General features: G+C 50.3%; 5 protein-coding genes across 5 annotated transcripts; all 5 read left to right on the top strand.

Annotated features, from left to right (window-relative positions):
• Window positions 1-288: 288 nt before the first annotated feature.
• On the top strand, window positions 289-1,024 carry BDP81DRAFT_392128 (uncharacterized protein; the record flags this gene model as incomplete). Its single annotated transcript, XM_060587663.1, has 3 exons — window positions 289-507; window positions 573-874; window positions 940-1,024. The coding sequence occupies 3 exons, from the start codon at window positions 289-291 to the stop codon at window positions 1,022-1,024; spliced, it is 606 nt and encodes a 201-aa protein (XP_060447296.1).
• BDP81DRAFT_422487 (uncharacterized protein) lies at window positions 927-1,618 on the top strand. Its single transcript, XM_060589992.1, has one exon. The coding sequence runs from the start codon at window positions 1,119-1,121 to the stop codon at window positions 1,524-1,526; it is 408 nt and encodes a 135-aa protein (XP_060447295.1). The 5' UTR covers window positions 927-1,118; the 3' UTR covers window positions 1,527-1,618.
• A 2,941-nt stretch (window positions 1,619-4,559) lies between these two features.
• Window positions 4,560-5,563, top strand: BDP81DRAFT_479796 (uncharacterized protein; the record flags this gene model as incomplete). The annotated part of the gene is made up of 4 exons (XM_060594901.1): window positions 4,560-4,640; window positions 4,755-4,837; window positions 4,928-5,113; window positions 5,212-5,563. The coding sequence occupies 4 exons, from the start codon at window positions 4,560-4,562 to the stop codon at window positions 5,561-5,563; spliced, it is 702 nt and encodes a 233-aa protein (XP_060447294.1).
• A 1,014-nt stretch (window positions 5,564-6,577) lies between these two features.
• BDP81DRAFT_422479 (uncharacterized protein) lies at window positions 6,578-8,065 on the top strand. Its single transcript, XM_060589991.1, has 5 exons — window positions 6,578-7,093; window positions 7,165-7,237; window positions 7,301-7,425; window positions 7,524-7,703; window positions 7,785-8,065. Exons 1-5 carry the CDS (start codon window positions 6,739-6,741, stop codon window positions 7,964-7,966), a joined length of 915 nt encoding a protein of 304 aa, XP_060447293.1. The 5' UTR covers window positions 6,578-6,738; the 3' UTR covers window positions 7,967-8,065.
• A 3,219-nt stretch (window positions 8,066-11,284) lies between these two features.
• BDP81DRAFT_392125 (family 47 glycosyl hydrolase) lies at window positions 11,285-14,478 on the top strand (the record flags this gene model as incomplete). Its single annotated transcript, XM_060587662.1, has 3 exons — window positions 11,285-13,060; window positions 13,115-14,130; window positions 14,184-14,478. The coding sequence occupies 3 exons, from the start codon at window positions 11,285-11,287 to the stop codon at window positions 14,476-14,478; spliced, it is 3,087 nt and encodes a 1,028-aa protein (XP_060447292.1).
• Between the last annotated feature and the right edge of the window lie 853 nt (window positions 14,479-15,331).

Below are 15,331 nucleotides of genomic sequence, written 5' to 3'. Positions count from 1 at the left end.
AACTGAACGGACCCTAGGGATTAGCTAATAATCTCCACTGCTCTAGGCACGAGAAGAAAAGTGTACACTACAGATTGCCTGACTTGTCGTACGCTACTATGGCGGCACGGCACATCATATGCCCAAAGGGCGCTCTGGTTGATCGGGCTTAGTTAGTTAGATAGCTAGGTTCCTGTCCCTGATGACGTTAAATACTACTACTACTACCATCGAAACTGCGGTGTGGTCACCGACGCAGCCAATGTTCTAGACTTTCAGTATGACGATCCGGTGAACAATGGCCCTACGATGTGCCAGAACACGTGTAACGCTACTTCGCGTGCTGCGTCTCTCTTGCTCGATACGAAGTGCTACTGCTCCAAGGACGGTATCACCAAGATCGAGTTTGCCGCCAATCCTCCACCCAACTCTGCACTTTGCACCATCAGATGTCGCGAAACAGAGCCGTTGCCAAATAGCCTGGGGTCTCTCCCTCTCAGTTGTGGTGGATATTACAACGGAGCCCCGGTATACAATGTCTATGCCACTACAACAGTGACGACGGCAACGATTGCGAGTAGCGCCTCATCTAGTGCATCGCCAACCTCTACGACGTCTTCTACATCCTCCCCGGTTGTCACAACAACCTCTCAGGCGTCGTCTGGCACGACTTTCACGTCTGCAAGCTCTTCAACTTCCTCCACAGCAACATCTTCAACCTCCTCATCCATGTCATCAACAACCTCAGATTCTTCTTCCTCAACGGTATCATCATCCTCAGATTTCTCTTCCTCGACATCATCTTCAACCTTCTCCTCCACTTCCCCTCCACGTCATCGTCATCCTCGGATCCTTCTTCCTCGGTATCATCTTCAAACATCCCCTCTACGTCATCGTTATCCTCGGACTTTCCTTTCTCAACACCATCTTTAACCTTCTCATCCACGTCATCATCCTTAGATTCTCCATCCTCGACATCGTCTTCAAGCTTCTCCTCCACGTCATCTTCAAACCCCTCTACGCCATCTTCCTCTCTGAGTTCTAGTCACGGTCAAAGCACACTCATTACAACTTCCTCTCTGTTAGGAAACAGCATCACAACGCTCACTGGTAGCCCCATCAGTACCGAAAGTAGGACGATGAACCCGCCTGCTTCTGGTCTGACGTCGACCAGCGCACTCTCGACGACAAGTGTAATAACTTCCATTAGCTCAACTTCAACCACCAGTCATACAGCCAGTCCGTCCTCTGGAATGGCTCTTAGTGGTTTGACGAGCAGTGGCACAACAACCGCAACTTTATCGGACACGTCGAAAGATGGGCTCTCTTCATCCACCACAGCCATCACCGCAAGCAATCCCCCTTTCTCCAACACTACGATCTCCACCACTCGGACTTCCGTTTCCCCTTTGACTAGTAGTGGAGACAATTTTTTCTCACCTACTACCACTATTCTTATCAGCATCGGTATCACAGCCTCGCCTTCTGTGATCGGAGTTCCCTTCCACTTGGAAGTTGTGCCGTTGATCAGCCTACCTAACACGTAGGCTTCGTACTTGATCAGAGGTTGAATTCTTGTCCTACTATATATTTCGGCCTGACTCTGGTTGTAATACCATTCTGAAAATACTCATTATGCTTGAGTCTTTGTATGTAGAGTACTGTTGATCATTATGTATCGCATAATGGAATTCAGCATCGTTGATTGTAGAGGGCTCATGATTGGTGTCTCACTGTCTCTGATGAATTTATTGAAAACTATTTGATATAAGGTTCTATTTATTACAAAGTATATAATAAATACTGATAATATTCAAAGAACAAGAAGGTACACCTTTTCAACTGGCTTACGTCTAGGCAGAAGTCGGTGAACTCCGGTAGTCAACTCGTAGTAAGGTAGAAAACTCGCTCGATGTCTTAAGTATAGGGGTAAGGGTCTTGTCCACATAGGTACCTGGACCGTAAATGCTGGGATGTTTTTTCGAGACTACCATGAATGCTAAAGTTAATGTCACGAGATAAGTATGACCAGGGTGACCCTCAGGGGTAGAGATAGGGGTAGACATAATACTTATTACGATAAACATATAATTTATGAAATAAGTTAACTAGCTATAACTAGTTAATTGTCACAGACCCGCTGTCCTAGACCCCAAACTTGAGGTTGGTGTTGAGTAATCCGGTGGCCGGGTTACGTAAGCCTGAGGCTGGATAAAACCCTGCATCCTGTATTCTGTCGCGCATGTCCAGAAACGTAGCTCCTTGAGCTACGTCTTGTCAACAGAGCCTGTACCTGCTTAGGATAGAGCCTGCCCGTAGCAATAGATTGTCTGATCCGCCTGCCCAGCATCCACCTGCCAAACAACCTGCCTGCTACCGTGACACTTCCTATAAGTTAGCTTCTTTAATAATTAACTTCGTATTAGATCTCACGATCGCTTTTAGCTATCTTCCTTAAGAACTTTCTTAACAAGACTATGATTAATTACCAAAGCCTTCCCTACCTCACGACTTATAGACATAGCTTCCTTAAAGCTATTCCCTACCTACGATAACATTACTAGTTTTGCAGCCTCAAATTCTATAAACATATCTCACTACGACTAGCTGGCCGTAATATAGGGCTCTCTAACGTAAAGTTTATATATATAAAAACAATAAGCTCTAAAAGGCAAATTTTACGACCAAGCCTAAGGAAATCCTTACTACCAACTAACCGCTAGTATTTGATAGCGGCATCCTTATTATAAAAGGGGATAATATTATCTTCTAGTAAAAGAGATAGTTAAAGGGAAAAGATTATTATAATAGATCCGATATTAAAGGATCAATAATAATAATACCGTATAAAGCTCGCACGCAGCGCCTATATCGCTAGTATTTATTAACTAAAAACTATCTTTAACTACGCTAGAATAGCATAAATAATAGATCTAATAAATAAGAATATCATAGCCCTTAATAAGAGGCTCAACTAGTAAGCTAATTACCTCGATAAGGGATTAACCTATTATCCCCTAAAATTAACATTAACCTAGCTATATATCTTCGTCGACGAGTCATTCATAAATAACGCGGATCTAACTCCCTAACTAGGTTATATTATGATACTAACTAAGGAGACTATAATAAAGAATAGTTTCTCTATTTACGGTAATATAATCTATTACTTATCTATAAAGAACAAGCGAGTTATCAAAAGCGTCCTTATATCGGAAGTCTATAATATAGTTAAAGGCGTCGACTTTACTTACGCGATCTTAATAATATTAGAGAGGAATACCGATCGACTAGGCTTACTTACAATCCTTATAATAGTTTATATAGACTTATACTCATTATACGAATGCCTCGTTAAGTTAGGTACTACGAAGGAGAAGAGGCTTATGATCGATATTATGGCCTTACGGTAATTATATAAACGACGTAAGATAATGGAGATCTGTTAGACTAATGGCAATGATAACCTCGCCGATACCTTTACTAAAGCGAGCCCTAACCAGGGGTTAGAATACTTTATCAATAAGGGAAAGGCTACGGTACGAATAGAGTGTTACGGCCAGCTAGTCGTAGGGGTAGTTTGCAGAAGTTGAGGCTGCGGAACTGGTAACAGTAATCGTAGTCGGGGATAGCTTCAGGGAAGCTATGTCTGTCAATCGTAAGGGTAGGTAAGGCTTCGGTGATCAATCGTAGTCTTGTCAAGGTAGTAGCTGAAAGCGGATGTTAATCCTGATACGAAGTTAATTGCTGAAGAGCTATGGAAAGTCTGTCCTAGAGTCCGGCTCGAGTCCATCCTATATACAAGTCTTGATTCTGAACATATCCTTTATCCGTATGTTTACCATACGGATTCCGTATTCTGAACATACGGGGTCCGTATTCTGAACATACGGGGTCCGTACCTCAAAGGGACGGACTCCGTATTCTTGGCATACGGCTTTCCTTATCTTATCATCACGTGACTTGCTCCATAGTTCTTCCGTTCCGTAGGGTGACGCATGTGTTCCCATAGTTCGTGCACTTATGGTGTGCCCTAGTCGCCGTGGTCCTGCGGGGCAGGCCCTGGACTTGGTCGTGCATGTCGGGTCGTAACATAGAGGGATAGGTCATACAGAAAGGACCTTGGAAGGAAGAGAAAGGGGCGTATTAGATAGTATTGCTTTTCTAAATATTTATACGACTTCGCAGTGTTCAAGTTATACTTCTAACCGTACTACTTAGATGTAAAAGAGAGATAGTTAGTGCCGGATTGGAAGTCTAATTCGACCGCGGATAAGGGCAAGAGTATGGGCCACCTCGAGGTGGTATAATTAGACCGCGACTACCCAACCAACCTACGGTTGGAATCTCCCTTCTACTCCTTACGCAGAATCAATCAATACAGAGATATTAATACTTCGTCACCCACAGGACCCTACGGTTCGAACCAAATTCCCTGTGATAGGGATACCAACAGTAAGAGTCTCGGAATTCTCCTTAGATAAAATCCAGAAGAACTGAGAATACTAACCGATGCCCTTCCAAGCCTATAAAAATTAACTGACTTAGACTCAATCTCTTACCCAGCAATCCTAGCAAAAATGACTGTCTGGTTGATTACTGGCACCACATCAGGCATCGGCGCCGCCATGATGGAGCAATTCGCCGCTCGTGGCGACAGAGTCATCGCAACCGGTCGCAACGCCAGCCAGCGACTCTCCGACAACAAATCGGACATCTTTCCCCTCGATCTCGACATCACCGCGCCTCTCACCGAGATCAAACAGCAGGCCTAGAAGGCCCTTCAGGCGTACGGTCACATTGACGTCGTGATCAGCAACGCTGGCTTCTCGGTCCCTTGCTCGATCGAGGAGGCAGAGTAAGGAGGATACAATTCTAGTTGGCCAACGAATTCGCTATTTGATAGCTAGTGCTACATTTGCTGACTTGTGGGATTTCACACGTTTAGTGAAGCTTTTGAAAAGAAGCTGTTTCATACCAACTTGCTTGGTGCCATGAACGTTGTTAAGGCTTTCCTTCCTCACTTTCGTGAGCGAAGGGCTGGGACGTTTGGATTCATCGGTGCCGGCCTCGGCTGGCTGTCTTATCCTCTCCTTGGACACTACGGCATCGCAAAAGCAGGCCTAACTCTTATGTGCTCAATCCATTTTACCTCATGGCAGGCCATGAAGTGCCAGAGTTGGACCTTGTGACAAAAACTGACCACATGATAACTTTAGTCTTTGCCGAGAGCTTGCAGAAAGAAACCGCTCATCCGGGTATCAAGATAGTCGTCTTCGAAGTCGGCGCCTTCGAAACAGGCATGGGCACAATCCGCACCGCAGACGACGAAGGCTTCGCCAACCTCCCCACGAACCCGGACTACCGCGAGGTCGCCGAGGACGCCTTTGGCAAGTTCGTCTCCGACGTGCTCACGAACCGCCCTTTGGACACCCAGAAGTTGCCGGCGGCCGTGTGGGACGTGGTCAAGGGCGAGGGCATGGCTGCGGGCAAGCCCTTCCCGATCCGGGTGCCTCTCGGGGCGGACGCGCTGGCTATTATGAGGCAGAAGTGCGAGGAGCAGCTTCAGCTATGCAAGGAGTGAGAGACTCTTGCGTGCAGTACTACGAAGGATGATTTTGATTATGTTATGAGTCAGGATTTGATTGATCGGTTGTCGATTGTGAAGATGTTGAAGTGAGGGGATCTTCGGTCAATCAGCTTGGAAAAGTCATAGAGTATCACGTGGCACCTCTGTCATTTTGAAATAAAAAAGAGTTCACCTCGGTAGGCTACATCTCTTGGTGCTCATGCTGGGATTCGAACTCGGGTACTCGCTAAGCCTGTCGTCGAGTAGGCTGGTTGGCGTTGATTGTTGACCTTAGACCACTCCACCACCCAGCCAGTTTGACCTGACCCGTCGACCTAGACGGGCGCCTTCTGTTTGGTGACAGGAATAGGATTGAGGGGGGGTACATACCTTAGGCTACGATCACAAGCCCTCACGTTTTCTGTATATTCCTTCAGATATTCAGATGAACCATCTTAGAGTAATCACACATTCATGACGGATGCCTTAGTCTCAACCTCCTTATTCATGCGTCAAAACTAGCCGGCCACCCTTTATTCTGATATCGTGGCATGTGTAAATAGGTCACGCGTGTAAGTAATGATCTAGCCATTTCAGGAACTCGGTAATCCATCGAAGACTAGAATCAGATTCACCAGCTCCCAAGCGGACACACCCATCATCTCGTCCCGGCACTCTCCATATATCAAGCAGGGGGGTTTAACTACATTCAAATGGTGACCGCCCCCAGGATAACACGCTCCCAGTCGTCTCAACTTATAAGGATGTGGTAATAAATGCATCCAAGATCCGGCAGTCGTAAGCGGCAGTCATCCCCGTCACTTCGTGGCTCGGACTATCCCCTTAGCCCACCTACGGGGGAGGGGCCCCTCCCCCGGGGCCCCCCCCCGGACGCCGGCCACTCGGACTTTTTGCCCGGACCGAGTGAGCTATACGAGTAGCTCGTACTCGACACCCTCAGCTGTATGGAACACCATCTGAGATGTTCAATTCGGATTTCCGTAACGGCATCAAGGACTTGCGATCTACTGGCGGTCACTTGACCTTCTGGCGTCATACAACCGAGGCACGATATTGGATCAGCACACGAATCCTTACCGACACAAGCACCGTATAAATTCCACTACCCGCCCTCAAGCATCTACTCCTCACGAAACGAAACTAATACACTCTGTACCATATCTCTCACAATGACCTCAAGAAAACTCCGTGTCGCAGTAATTGGCCCCAAAGGCCAATCCGGAAGCTGCGTAGTCGACGAGCTCCTCACGCGAGGCCACGCCGTCGTTGGCGTCTCCCGCAACCCCCCAAAGCAGTGGAAGCACGGCACCGGCGGCGGATCGTACAGTGCTACCAGCGTCGACATCTACACTGAACAGAAGAAACTCATCGATATCTTCTCATCAGACTTTGACGCCATCGTGTGCGCCTTTGGACCTAGCTTGACGAATCTGGCTACTGTGTACCAGGACGGTGTCGAGGCGCATGGGAGGATCAAGACGGCGCTTTTGGCGTCGACGCATGAGGGTCCGTTTATTATTGTTGGTATGTGGTCCAAGGCAGCGGTGGGATCGAGTTTGCTTTGGGTGAAGTATATTGCTGAGTTTGAGTACTAGGTGGAGCGGGATCCATCCATGTCGCGAACCGTCTTCAACTCACGGACCAGAAGGACTTTGCGTACAGCTGGTGGTAGGTTTCCATTCGTATCACGTAATGGGTCAAAGCCAGGAACTGATGGCTTTGCTTGGATAGGTGGACCTGGCCCGATGAGCACTTGGACTACATGACCCAGCGAGGCCTGGACCACGGAAGCAGGTTCATCAGCGTCGTCGCCGTCTTGATGAAGTGGAGCAGAGCCCACATGCAGCGACCGAGATGTAGGTCTCTCCTATTCTCCAATTCTCCATGATCCCACTTCCATCGATGGGATGGAAGTGCACAGAGTCGGATTGCTGAAACAGCTTCTTCGTCCCAGTCTACTCCTGGCTTCTGAGACCAGCCACGTATCTGGTCCAACGGTGGCTAAAAAGCTGCTTGACGGACAAGAAGGCCATTTCTCTAATCATAATGTGTCGAATGGCCTTCACGATGTGGAACGGCGTCACTGAGAAGTCGTGGTCCTTCCTCTCACCCCCAGGTCTCTTGCGTGATAAGGGTCAGTTTCCCCCCCTCACAACTTCTGTTCTCTTCCATCTCACTTGCAGACTCGCGAGCTCTGATACTGACCACGTTCTAGGTGTTCGGACTGGGGAGTACAAATTGTTCATCGACACGCCTGAAGACCCGGCGACGGAGGCGGCGGAGAACGGGATCTACAATGAGGATATGGCGGTGGCTATCGTCGACGAGGTGGAGAACAACAAGCTTGCATTCAAACATTGGAGCTGTACGGGGCCGATCGGGCTGCGCAGGTGGTAATTCATCAACGCATGTTTTCTCGTCAACTCACAAATGGTACTGTCAGGGTCATTCAGTAGAGACGATAGTTGTACACAATCGCAACCTTTATCGACTTGATTGCAGTGATACCCACTCAAGCGTATTGCGGACATCGAAGGCAGGTCACTTCTTTCCAGGACACCTGAGGTATGAACTGCCCGCCTCAGAATTAGAGCAGGACAAACCGCGAGGCTCTTAGCTGATGAATCATCGCTACTACCTCAACAACAAGCATCTGGACTGTATGGTCGAGGGGTTGGTCGAGCTGTAGAGGTCCCGGTTAGATAGTGAAATCTCCTGTCTATTTCGGGATCCAAATTCGATTCCTCGACCGGTCGGCTCATTGTTGTTTCTTCTCTCTCAGCCGTCGTAATCTGCATTGAAAGGGTTGTCAAATGCAACCTCAACGCCAAACTCGGGTCGTGGAATTGCTGTAGTGAAATTTCTCGGCGTTGCTTACGGATACTTGTGGCTGATCAACCCGCTCACTCGCCGGCCGACGGGTTCCAACTTCAAGTCGCGACCGGCTCCGGGTACCGCAGCTGGGCACCGGCTTGGCCGCTGTTTCCGACGTTGCCGCCGCTCCCGAGGAGGGGATTATAATGACGGAGCCGGTGGATCCACTGGCGTCAAGACCACAGACCCTTCAAGTCTGCGCTGGCAGGCACGGTATGCTGTCAAGCTTGACTGGCTTGACTGATGATATTTGATGCGGAAAGGGGAAAGTGGGAATAGGTACGGGTGAAGTGACTTTTTCCAAGGGAGCTCAAGAGTCCATTCGGCCGATCGCAAAGTAGACGGATACGAAATGTCGAACTCTACCAAGTAAGCATCGTCATATACGGGACCTGACAGAGGCAGGCGACCCCTTACATGAGTCCGTCCAAAGTTGCCCTCAGCTTGAGACACTCACAAACCTTTTCTTCTCCACGAGTGTCGTGTTCTGCTGGCGGCCAGTGTCCCGATTGACAACCACACAACCATTTACTGTGGCCTTATCTCTGCGTTATGCGAATGGAGCTCTGCTGAAGTCATCCAGAGCTCGGAGTGTTTCGCCTTTAAGATTACGTTTCTGATCTGCGGACCCGTGCGGGTTCTCGCGTTCTTTAGAGTTCTGAATTGACGGCTGCTTAGTACTTTGTAGGGACCAAGAGGGAATTGTGGACGGTTGTAACTTGTGTGGTCGGAATAAGAGATTCAGTGGAAAATGGCCTTTACAAAATCAGGAGGTCGGGGAATTGTCCAATGCTGAGTGGCTGATAACCTTCCCCTCGCCCTTGAGAAGTTGAGACTGTTGTCTCTCAATGTTTTATTGCCAAGGGGTAGCAAAGGAGCTTTGGTTTGTGGATCGGTCGCAGACAAAGAAATATCGGCGCTAGGCTAGAGCTGGAGATCAAGCTGGAGCTGGGAGAGGAGCCGAAAGTATCCGTATCTGTAGGCCTCTCAGGCAGGTTCAGCGGAGTCGAGGTGGGCGGTCTTCTGCCAAGACAATAGGCGGGTAAACAGGCAGAGGGCAACCAAGATCCGGCTTGGCTTAAGTCGGGTGACTGAACTTGAGAGTCGAGACGACGGTTTCGGGAATAGCTGCATCGTCAAAGACACTATTCTCGAGTTGGGGGTTGTTTGATGTCACCTTACGATCCGGGACGATGTGGCCTTCTCCTTCTGGTCGTGTGTTGCCTCGTCTTGTCTTTTTTATCAGTTTGTCCTCCTCTCAGGGAACGGGAAATGGGGGGAAATCACGAATGGAACGGACGACCCTTTTCCGGATACGACATTGGAGCAAGCCAGCAGCCGAGCAGCGAACCACCATTCCCCTGGGAAAATAAGGTCCATCTGGTCCATCTGGATCCGTTCCCGCCCCGCTGTTAGGGTGCGTCGGTCCCCGGCCCCTGGATTTGGTGCAGCAAGAATGCTCTTTCAAGACTTAAGGTGCGACCCGCCTCGGGAGCCAATTGCGCTGAGAACTTCTCTTTTGTATCTCAGGTGAGCCGGGCGTTAGGTTGGGGGCTTGCCGGCTTGGTGCCAATTAGTGTCCGGTCCGGGGTACAAAGAGACTGGTAGAGACAACGCGTTTTCTCAGTGGTACAGAAGATGAGGGGGCGGGCAGGCTAGAGACACCTTGTGGAATGCTTGCTGTTGAAGTCGATACCGTCGACCGATGAGCTACCCGTACGGTGAGTGTAACGTGGCAATAGTAGCAGGTTGCGGGCCCGGATGCTGAGTTGGGGTTGAAACGTTTTTGATAGAAGACGAGAGGCCGTCTTTAGAAATTTAGACATGGGGTAATCTTGGATTCCGCGACAGCTATCCATCGTTAAGGAGAAACCGGGTCCGATAGCGATCATGGTACCTTTACCAAGGATTTACTAGCAGATGAATGGCAAGTGTTAGCGTGTGGATCCAGAAACACGACCAAGAAGCGTGTTTAACCCCTGGACCAACCATTTCGTTGATCAATCCGACACAGGGAAAGCTCAGATCTCGCGTCTTGGACACGGAAGTGACAGGGCACCTTCTGTGCAGTGTATCCGTACCTATGGAGGTCGAGGATGTCTGTAGAACGGCACAATGGATGAACATCGAGATGACCCGTACATGTATGTTTCTGGTGGGGTGTAACTGGCAAATGATGAGTACGGAGTACCTAAGTAGTTAGCGACCGGTGGCCTCGTGGATCATCAGGTCTTTCCCGTCTTACCTAAGAGATCCGGGGTGCTTCCTTCCTCCCCTCCGAGGTGCTGGATTTTTTTCGACCTTTGGCCAAGCTCCCCCGGTGTGCTCCTGCCACGTCCCACCCCCCTAAACGCCAATCTGTACATGCCACCTGCCTTACTTCGCCCTACCTCACAGGCTCACCTTCCTTGCCTTTTCAATCCATTCTCTACGTACCTTCACTTTTCTTCTTCTCCTGCCGTCTTACGTGCCTTACCAAGTGCCTACCTTCCTCACCTGCGTCGAGTTCCAATCCGTGGTTTTCCATTCTCCCCTTCCTTTCTCATTCGTTCCTCCGCTCCTTGTCCCCCGTGCCCGTCGTCCCAGCTCCCCCGTGGCTCTGGCTCTGGCTCTGGCTTTACCTTTAGCTTTTCCTTCCAACAACGACGACGACGGAAACCGAGAAATGACATCGAATTAGCATACGCACCATCCTTGCTGCTTTTCGACTTCTTTGGACCCCAGGGTCCTCCATCCTTCGACTCGACTGTCTAGCGCTACCTGTAGTGTAGCACGCGACAGCAATACAACTTCTCCCTCTCAATCGCGCGACGAGAGCCTCGCTTCGGCGAGCCCGCAAACATGATGCCCCGCCGACGGAGCCGTTATGTGATCCTGGTCGCGGTTGTCATGGTCTTCATGCTATACCAGGTCTTCAAAAACCCTGAATTGGATTCCACAGGTCAATCCAGCAGCATCAAGCCTAGCGAACCCGAAAAGGGCCAAAACGTCCACAAGGATTCCTCGAAGCCACCCCCGGCGGCCAAAGATCCCGTTTCCAACAAGCACCTCAACAACCAGCCGCCCCCCGATAGCGAACATCCCCACGACCAAGAGGAAGACGAGCCCGAGCAGAACCCTCAGAAGCAGACGGCCAAGCCCACTGTCAAGATTCCTCAGCTCAAGACGGAGAAGGCCAAGGCGCCCACCAATACTCTTTCTGGTCCTACTCTGTCCATTCACGCCTATAATGACGAGATCGAGGCTACCAATGCGCCCGAGGTTACGAAGGCGCCTACAAAGCCTCTGGAGTTGGAAGAGGACCTCCATGCCAAGAAGCCTCCCGGCCGACCCAACTTTGATATCGCTGAGAGCTTGTCGACCTCGACATCGCTGATTCACTGGCACAAGGTCTCCGAACACTTCCCCGTTCCAACCGACGAGATTATCCCCCTCCCCGCCGGCAAGCCCAAAGACATTCCCAAGATCCAATATGACTTCAAGCCAGAGTCGGAGGCTGCCAAGGACAAGCGCGAAAAACGCCTAGCCCTGATTAAGGCTGAAATGCTACGATCCTGGGGCGGATACCGCAAATTCGCTTGGATGCACGATGAACTTTCGCCCGTCAGCGGCCGAAACCGCGATCCCTTCTGTGGCTGGGCTGCTACTCTCGTGGACGGCCTTGATACGCTTTGGATCATGGGCATGAAGGAAGAGTTCGCCGAGGCCGTCAAGGCTGTCAAGGAGATCGATTTTACCTACAGCCCGACGCGCCGTGACATTCCAGTCTTCGAGACCACCATCAGATACTTGGGCGGTCTTCTTGCTGCTTTCGATGTGAGCGGTGGCAAAGAGGGCGGGTACACTGTGCTGCTGGACAAGGCCGTTGAACTCGCCGAAATCTTGATGGGCATTTTTGACACCCCTAATCGTATGCCCATCTTGTACTACAACTGGATGCCCGAGTATGCCTCCCAACCCCACCGGGCTACGACCGTTGGTGTGGCCGAGCTGGGTTCGCTGAGCATGGAGTTCACACGTCTTGCCCAATTGACCGGTAAAGACAAGTACTACGATGCCATCGCTAGAATTACCGACGCTTTTGAGGACCTCCAGAACCGTGGCACTACCATTGATGGCATCTTCCCTGAACAGCTGGACGCCTCTGGCTGCAACAGGACCGCAGAAGCCATTATTTACCAGGAGGCACAGGCTGCGGCTGCTAGTGCGAGTGCGGCCGCTGCTCGATTGAGCGAGCCCCAGGGTCATGAGCCAGTGGCTGCTGAGGCCAAGCGCGACGAGACTGACGCGATTCTGCCGCAAGAAACTGCGGCGGCCAAGGGTAACGGTAGCGAGCCGGAAAGCAATCCGCTCGCGAGGCGAGCTGTTGGTGTCGACCAGAATGGCGAGTCTGTGGTCGAGAATGCAAACATCGATAAGAAGACGGCTTTCCCAGCGCCCAAGGTCAACGAGCAGCCCTTGTACCCCGGCAACAGTGGTCGGAGACCATCCACCCCTACAACGCCAGACAAGTCTTCATGGGAGTGCATCAAACAAGGTCTCGTCCCTGGTGGTTGGGGTTATCAGCAGTACAGCATGGGTGGTAGCCAAGATTCCACTTACGAGTATTTCCCCAAGGTGAGTTGAGTTGATTTTGAGAAAGTGTAATGGAAGTGAGACTGACCCGCGCAGGAATATCTCGTCCTTGGCGGTCTGGAGCAAAAGTACAAGACGATGCACATCAAGACGGTCGAGGCTGTGAAAAAATGGCTTCTGTACAGACCTATGGTTCCCAAAGAAAGGGACATTCTCTTCTCGGCCAAGGTTTCGACCTCTGGTGACCCTGAAAACGACCTGCGAACAGAGTATGAAGTCACTCACCTCACCTGCTTCATTGGTGGCATGTTTGGTCTGGGAGGCAAGGTTTTTGACAGACCCGATGATATTGAAATCGCCAAGAAGCTCACTGATGGATGTGTCTGGGCGTACGAAACGATGCCCTCTGGCATCATGCCTGAAGGAGCCTCTGTCGTGCCCTGCGCATCTACCAAGAGTTGCCCGTGGAACGAGACCTTGTGGTGGGAGCACCTCGATCCGTCCGCTGAGTGGCGTGCGGCGCAAGTCCAGGCGTGGGAAGAGAGGCAACGTGACAAGAAGCAGCAAAAGGAGCAAGACGCCCTCCGCAAGCAAACAACTGAAAGAGGCAACAAACCCGTGGAGAAGTCGACCGAAGAGACGACCCAGTCAGAGTCCCCGGTCGAAAAGAAGGACCCGCTAGACGATATTCAGGTTCCCAAGGATGAACCAAAGAAGCTAGGATCGGCCGAGAAAACCGAGTACCCAGCACCTGAGCCCGGCCTGAACAAGTCCCCTTCAAACGTCGATGAGCACCTCTTGAAGAAGAGAGACCCTGCTCCACCAGTGTCTCAAGACCCTCGTAAGGGTACTGCTCAGGAGGCCGCTAGCAACACCGTGAAGGACAAGCTCGACTTGAACAACCCTGGAAGCACCACCGACGACATCACCGGCAGTGTCCCCAACGACGCACCCGTTAGCGGTGGCATTGTGGACAAGATCGCGTTTGAAGAGGAGGGCGAGGTTCCCGACCCGAAGCCGCTCTCGCACGAGGAGTGGGTCAAGGACAAGTTGGAGCTCGAGAAGATCCCGCCTGGCTTCGTCAACATCGACGCCAGGCGTTACATCCTTCGGTAAGCTATTACAGATTTCCGTTCAAGAATTCAAAAACCTAACAGTTCTTCAGTCCCGAAGCTATCGAGTCCGTGTGGTACATGTACCGCATCACTGGAGATCCTGTGTGGCAGGAGAAGGGATGGAGGATGTGGGAGGCCATTATCAAGGCGACTCGCACCGAGCACGGCAACAGCGCCATTGACGATGTATTGTCTGAAGACCCTCAACCTGTTGACGAGATGGAAAGTTTCTGGATCGCCGAGACGCTCAAGTACTTCTACCTCTTGTTCTCAACGCCCGATGTCGTCAGCTTGGACGACTGGGTGCTCAACACCGAGGCGCATCCGTTCAAGCGCCCTGTTTGAGGCGGGATAAGGGTGTAGGCGTGTGCGTGTGTACGAAGCAAAGGTTCAGAGAGCTTCAAAGAGCATGACTTTTTGGCATAAGATATCACGGGTGGTGGCTACCATGGCGTTGCGGCGTGCTTGGGTTGATTTGCTTGGGCTAAGAATTGTTCGTTGTATAAAGTTAAAAAGGACTGCTAGCAAAGGCTAGTCCGTAGCATAATGATCAGCGATGAAACTGGCCAAGCCTACCTTGCTCTATCTATACAAGTCTGTTGGCCTACCCTCTGATTAGAAAGATATCCTATGATGCTACTCGACAAGACTGGATAGCCAACTTCTATCGGTACCTTTTACGTACCTGAATGGTATCCTTGTAACTTCACTGGGGTTTTAAAGCGTCTTCATATCACGGAGTTGCTCAAACATCTATGACCAGTGCGAGCATAATTCACTATTGTCACTTAATTCACTCGCGATAGGAATCCGTTCTGTGGTTTGTTTGTCATGTTCAATTTCATTTCCTTCACTCATCTCATCTTATCTGTGTCGTCTCTAAGGGTGGACGGACGTCTTTGCTCATCGTCATCTACTGTGGATGACATACTCCTACACATTTCCCATTTCCCGTGCGTCCGACTTCATTTCCCCCATTTCTCTCTTTCGTGTTGCTCGATATCGTTTCGTCTCCGTCGCGAGCACGCTGCGTCATCCGCTGTCCTTTTTCTTCTTTTTCTTTTTCGTATAGAAGAAGAAGAGATGGGGCGCTCATCTATATTCGTCTTTGCTCTCGGGAGCAAACAAACATTAAAAATGACGAGGGCTTTTTGGCAAGACCTTGAAATATCTTGTCACTCCATGCCGGCCCGGAATG

The sequence above is a fragment of the Colletotrichum phormii genome (genome assembly GCF_030913505.1).
Source record: "Colletotrichum phormii strain CBS 102054 chromosome Unknown BDP81scaffold_6, whole genome shotgun sequence".
Lineage (NCBI taxonomy): Eukaryota > Fungi > Ascomycota > Sordariomycetes > Glomerellales > Glomerellaceae > Colletotrichum > Colletotrichum phormii.
This window is presented reverse-complemented; position numbering and strand designations above follow the sequence as displayed.

Excerpts from the sequence above, each read along its gene's own strand:
- BDP81DRAFT_422487 (XM_060589992.1), top strand. The coding sequence starts at position 1,119 with ATGAACCCGCCTGCTTCTGGTCTGACGTCGACCAGCGCACTCTCGACG.
- BDP81DRAFT_422479 (XM_060589991.1), top strand. The coding sequence starts at position 6,739 with ATGACCTCAAGAAAACTCCGTGTCGCAGTAATTGGCCCCAAAGGCCAA. Across the intron at positions 7,426-7,523 it reads CCACATGCAGCGACCGAGAT|TCTACTCCTGGCTTCTGAGA; the intron begins GTAGGTCTCTCC and ends TCTTCGTCCCAG. Across the intron at positions 7,704-7,784 it reads AGGTCTCTTGCGTGATAAGG|GTGTTCGGACTGGGGAGTAC; the intron begins GTCAGTTTCCCC and ends ACCACGTTCTAG.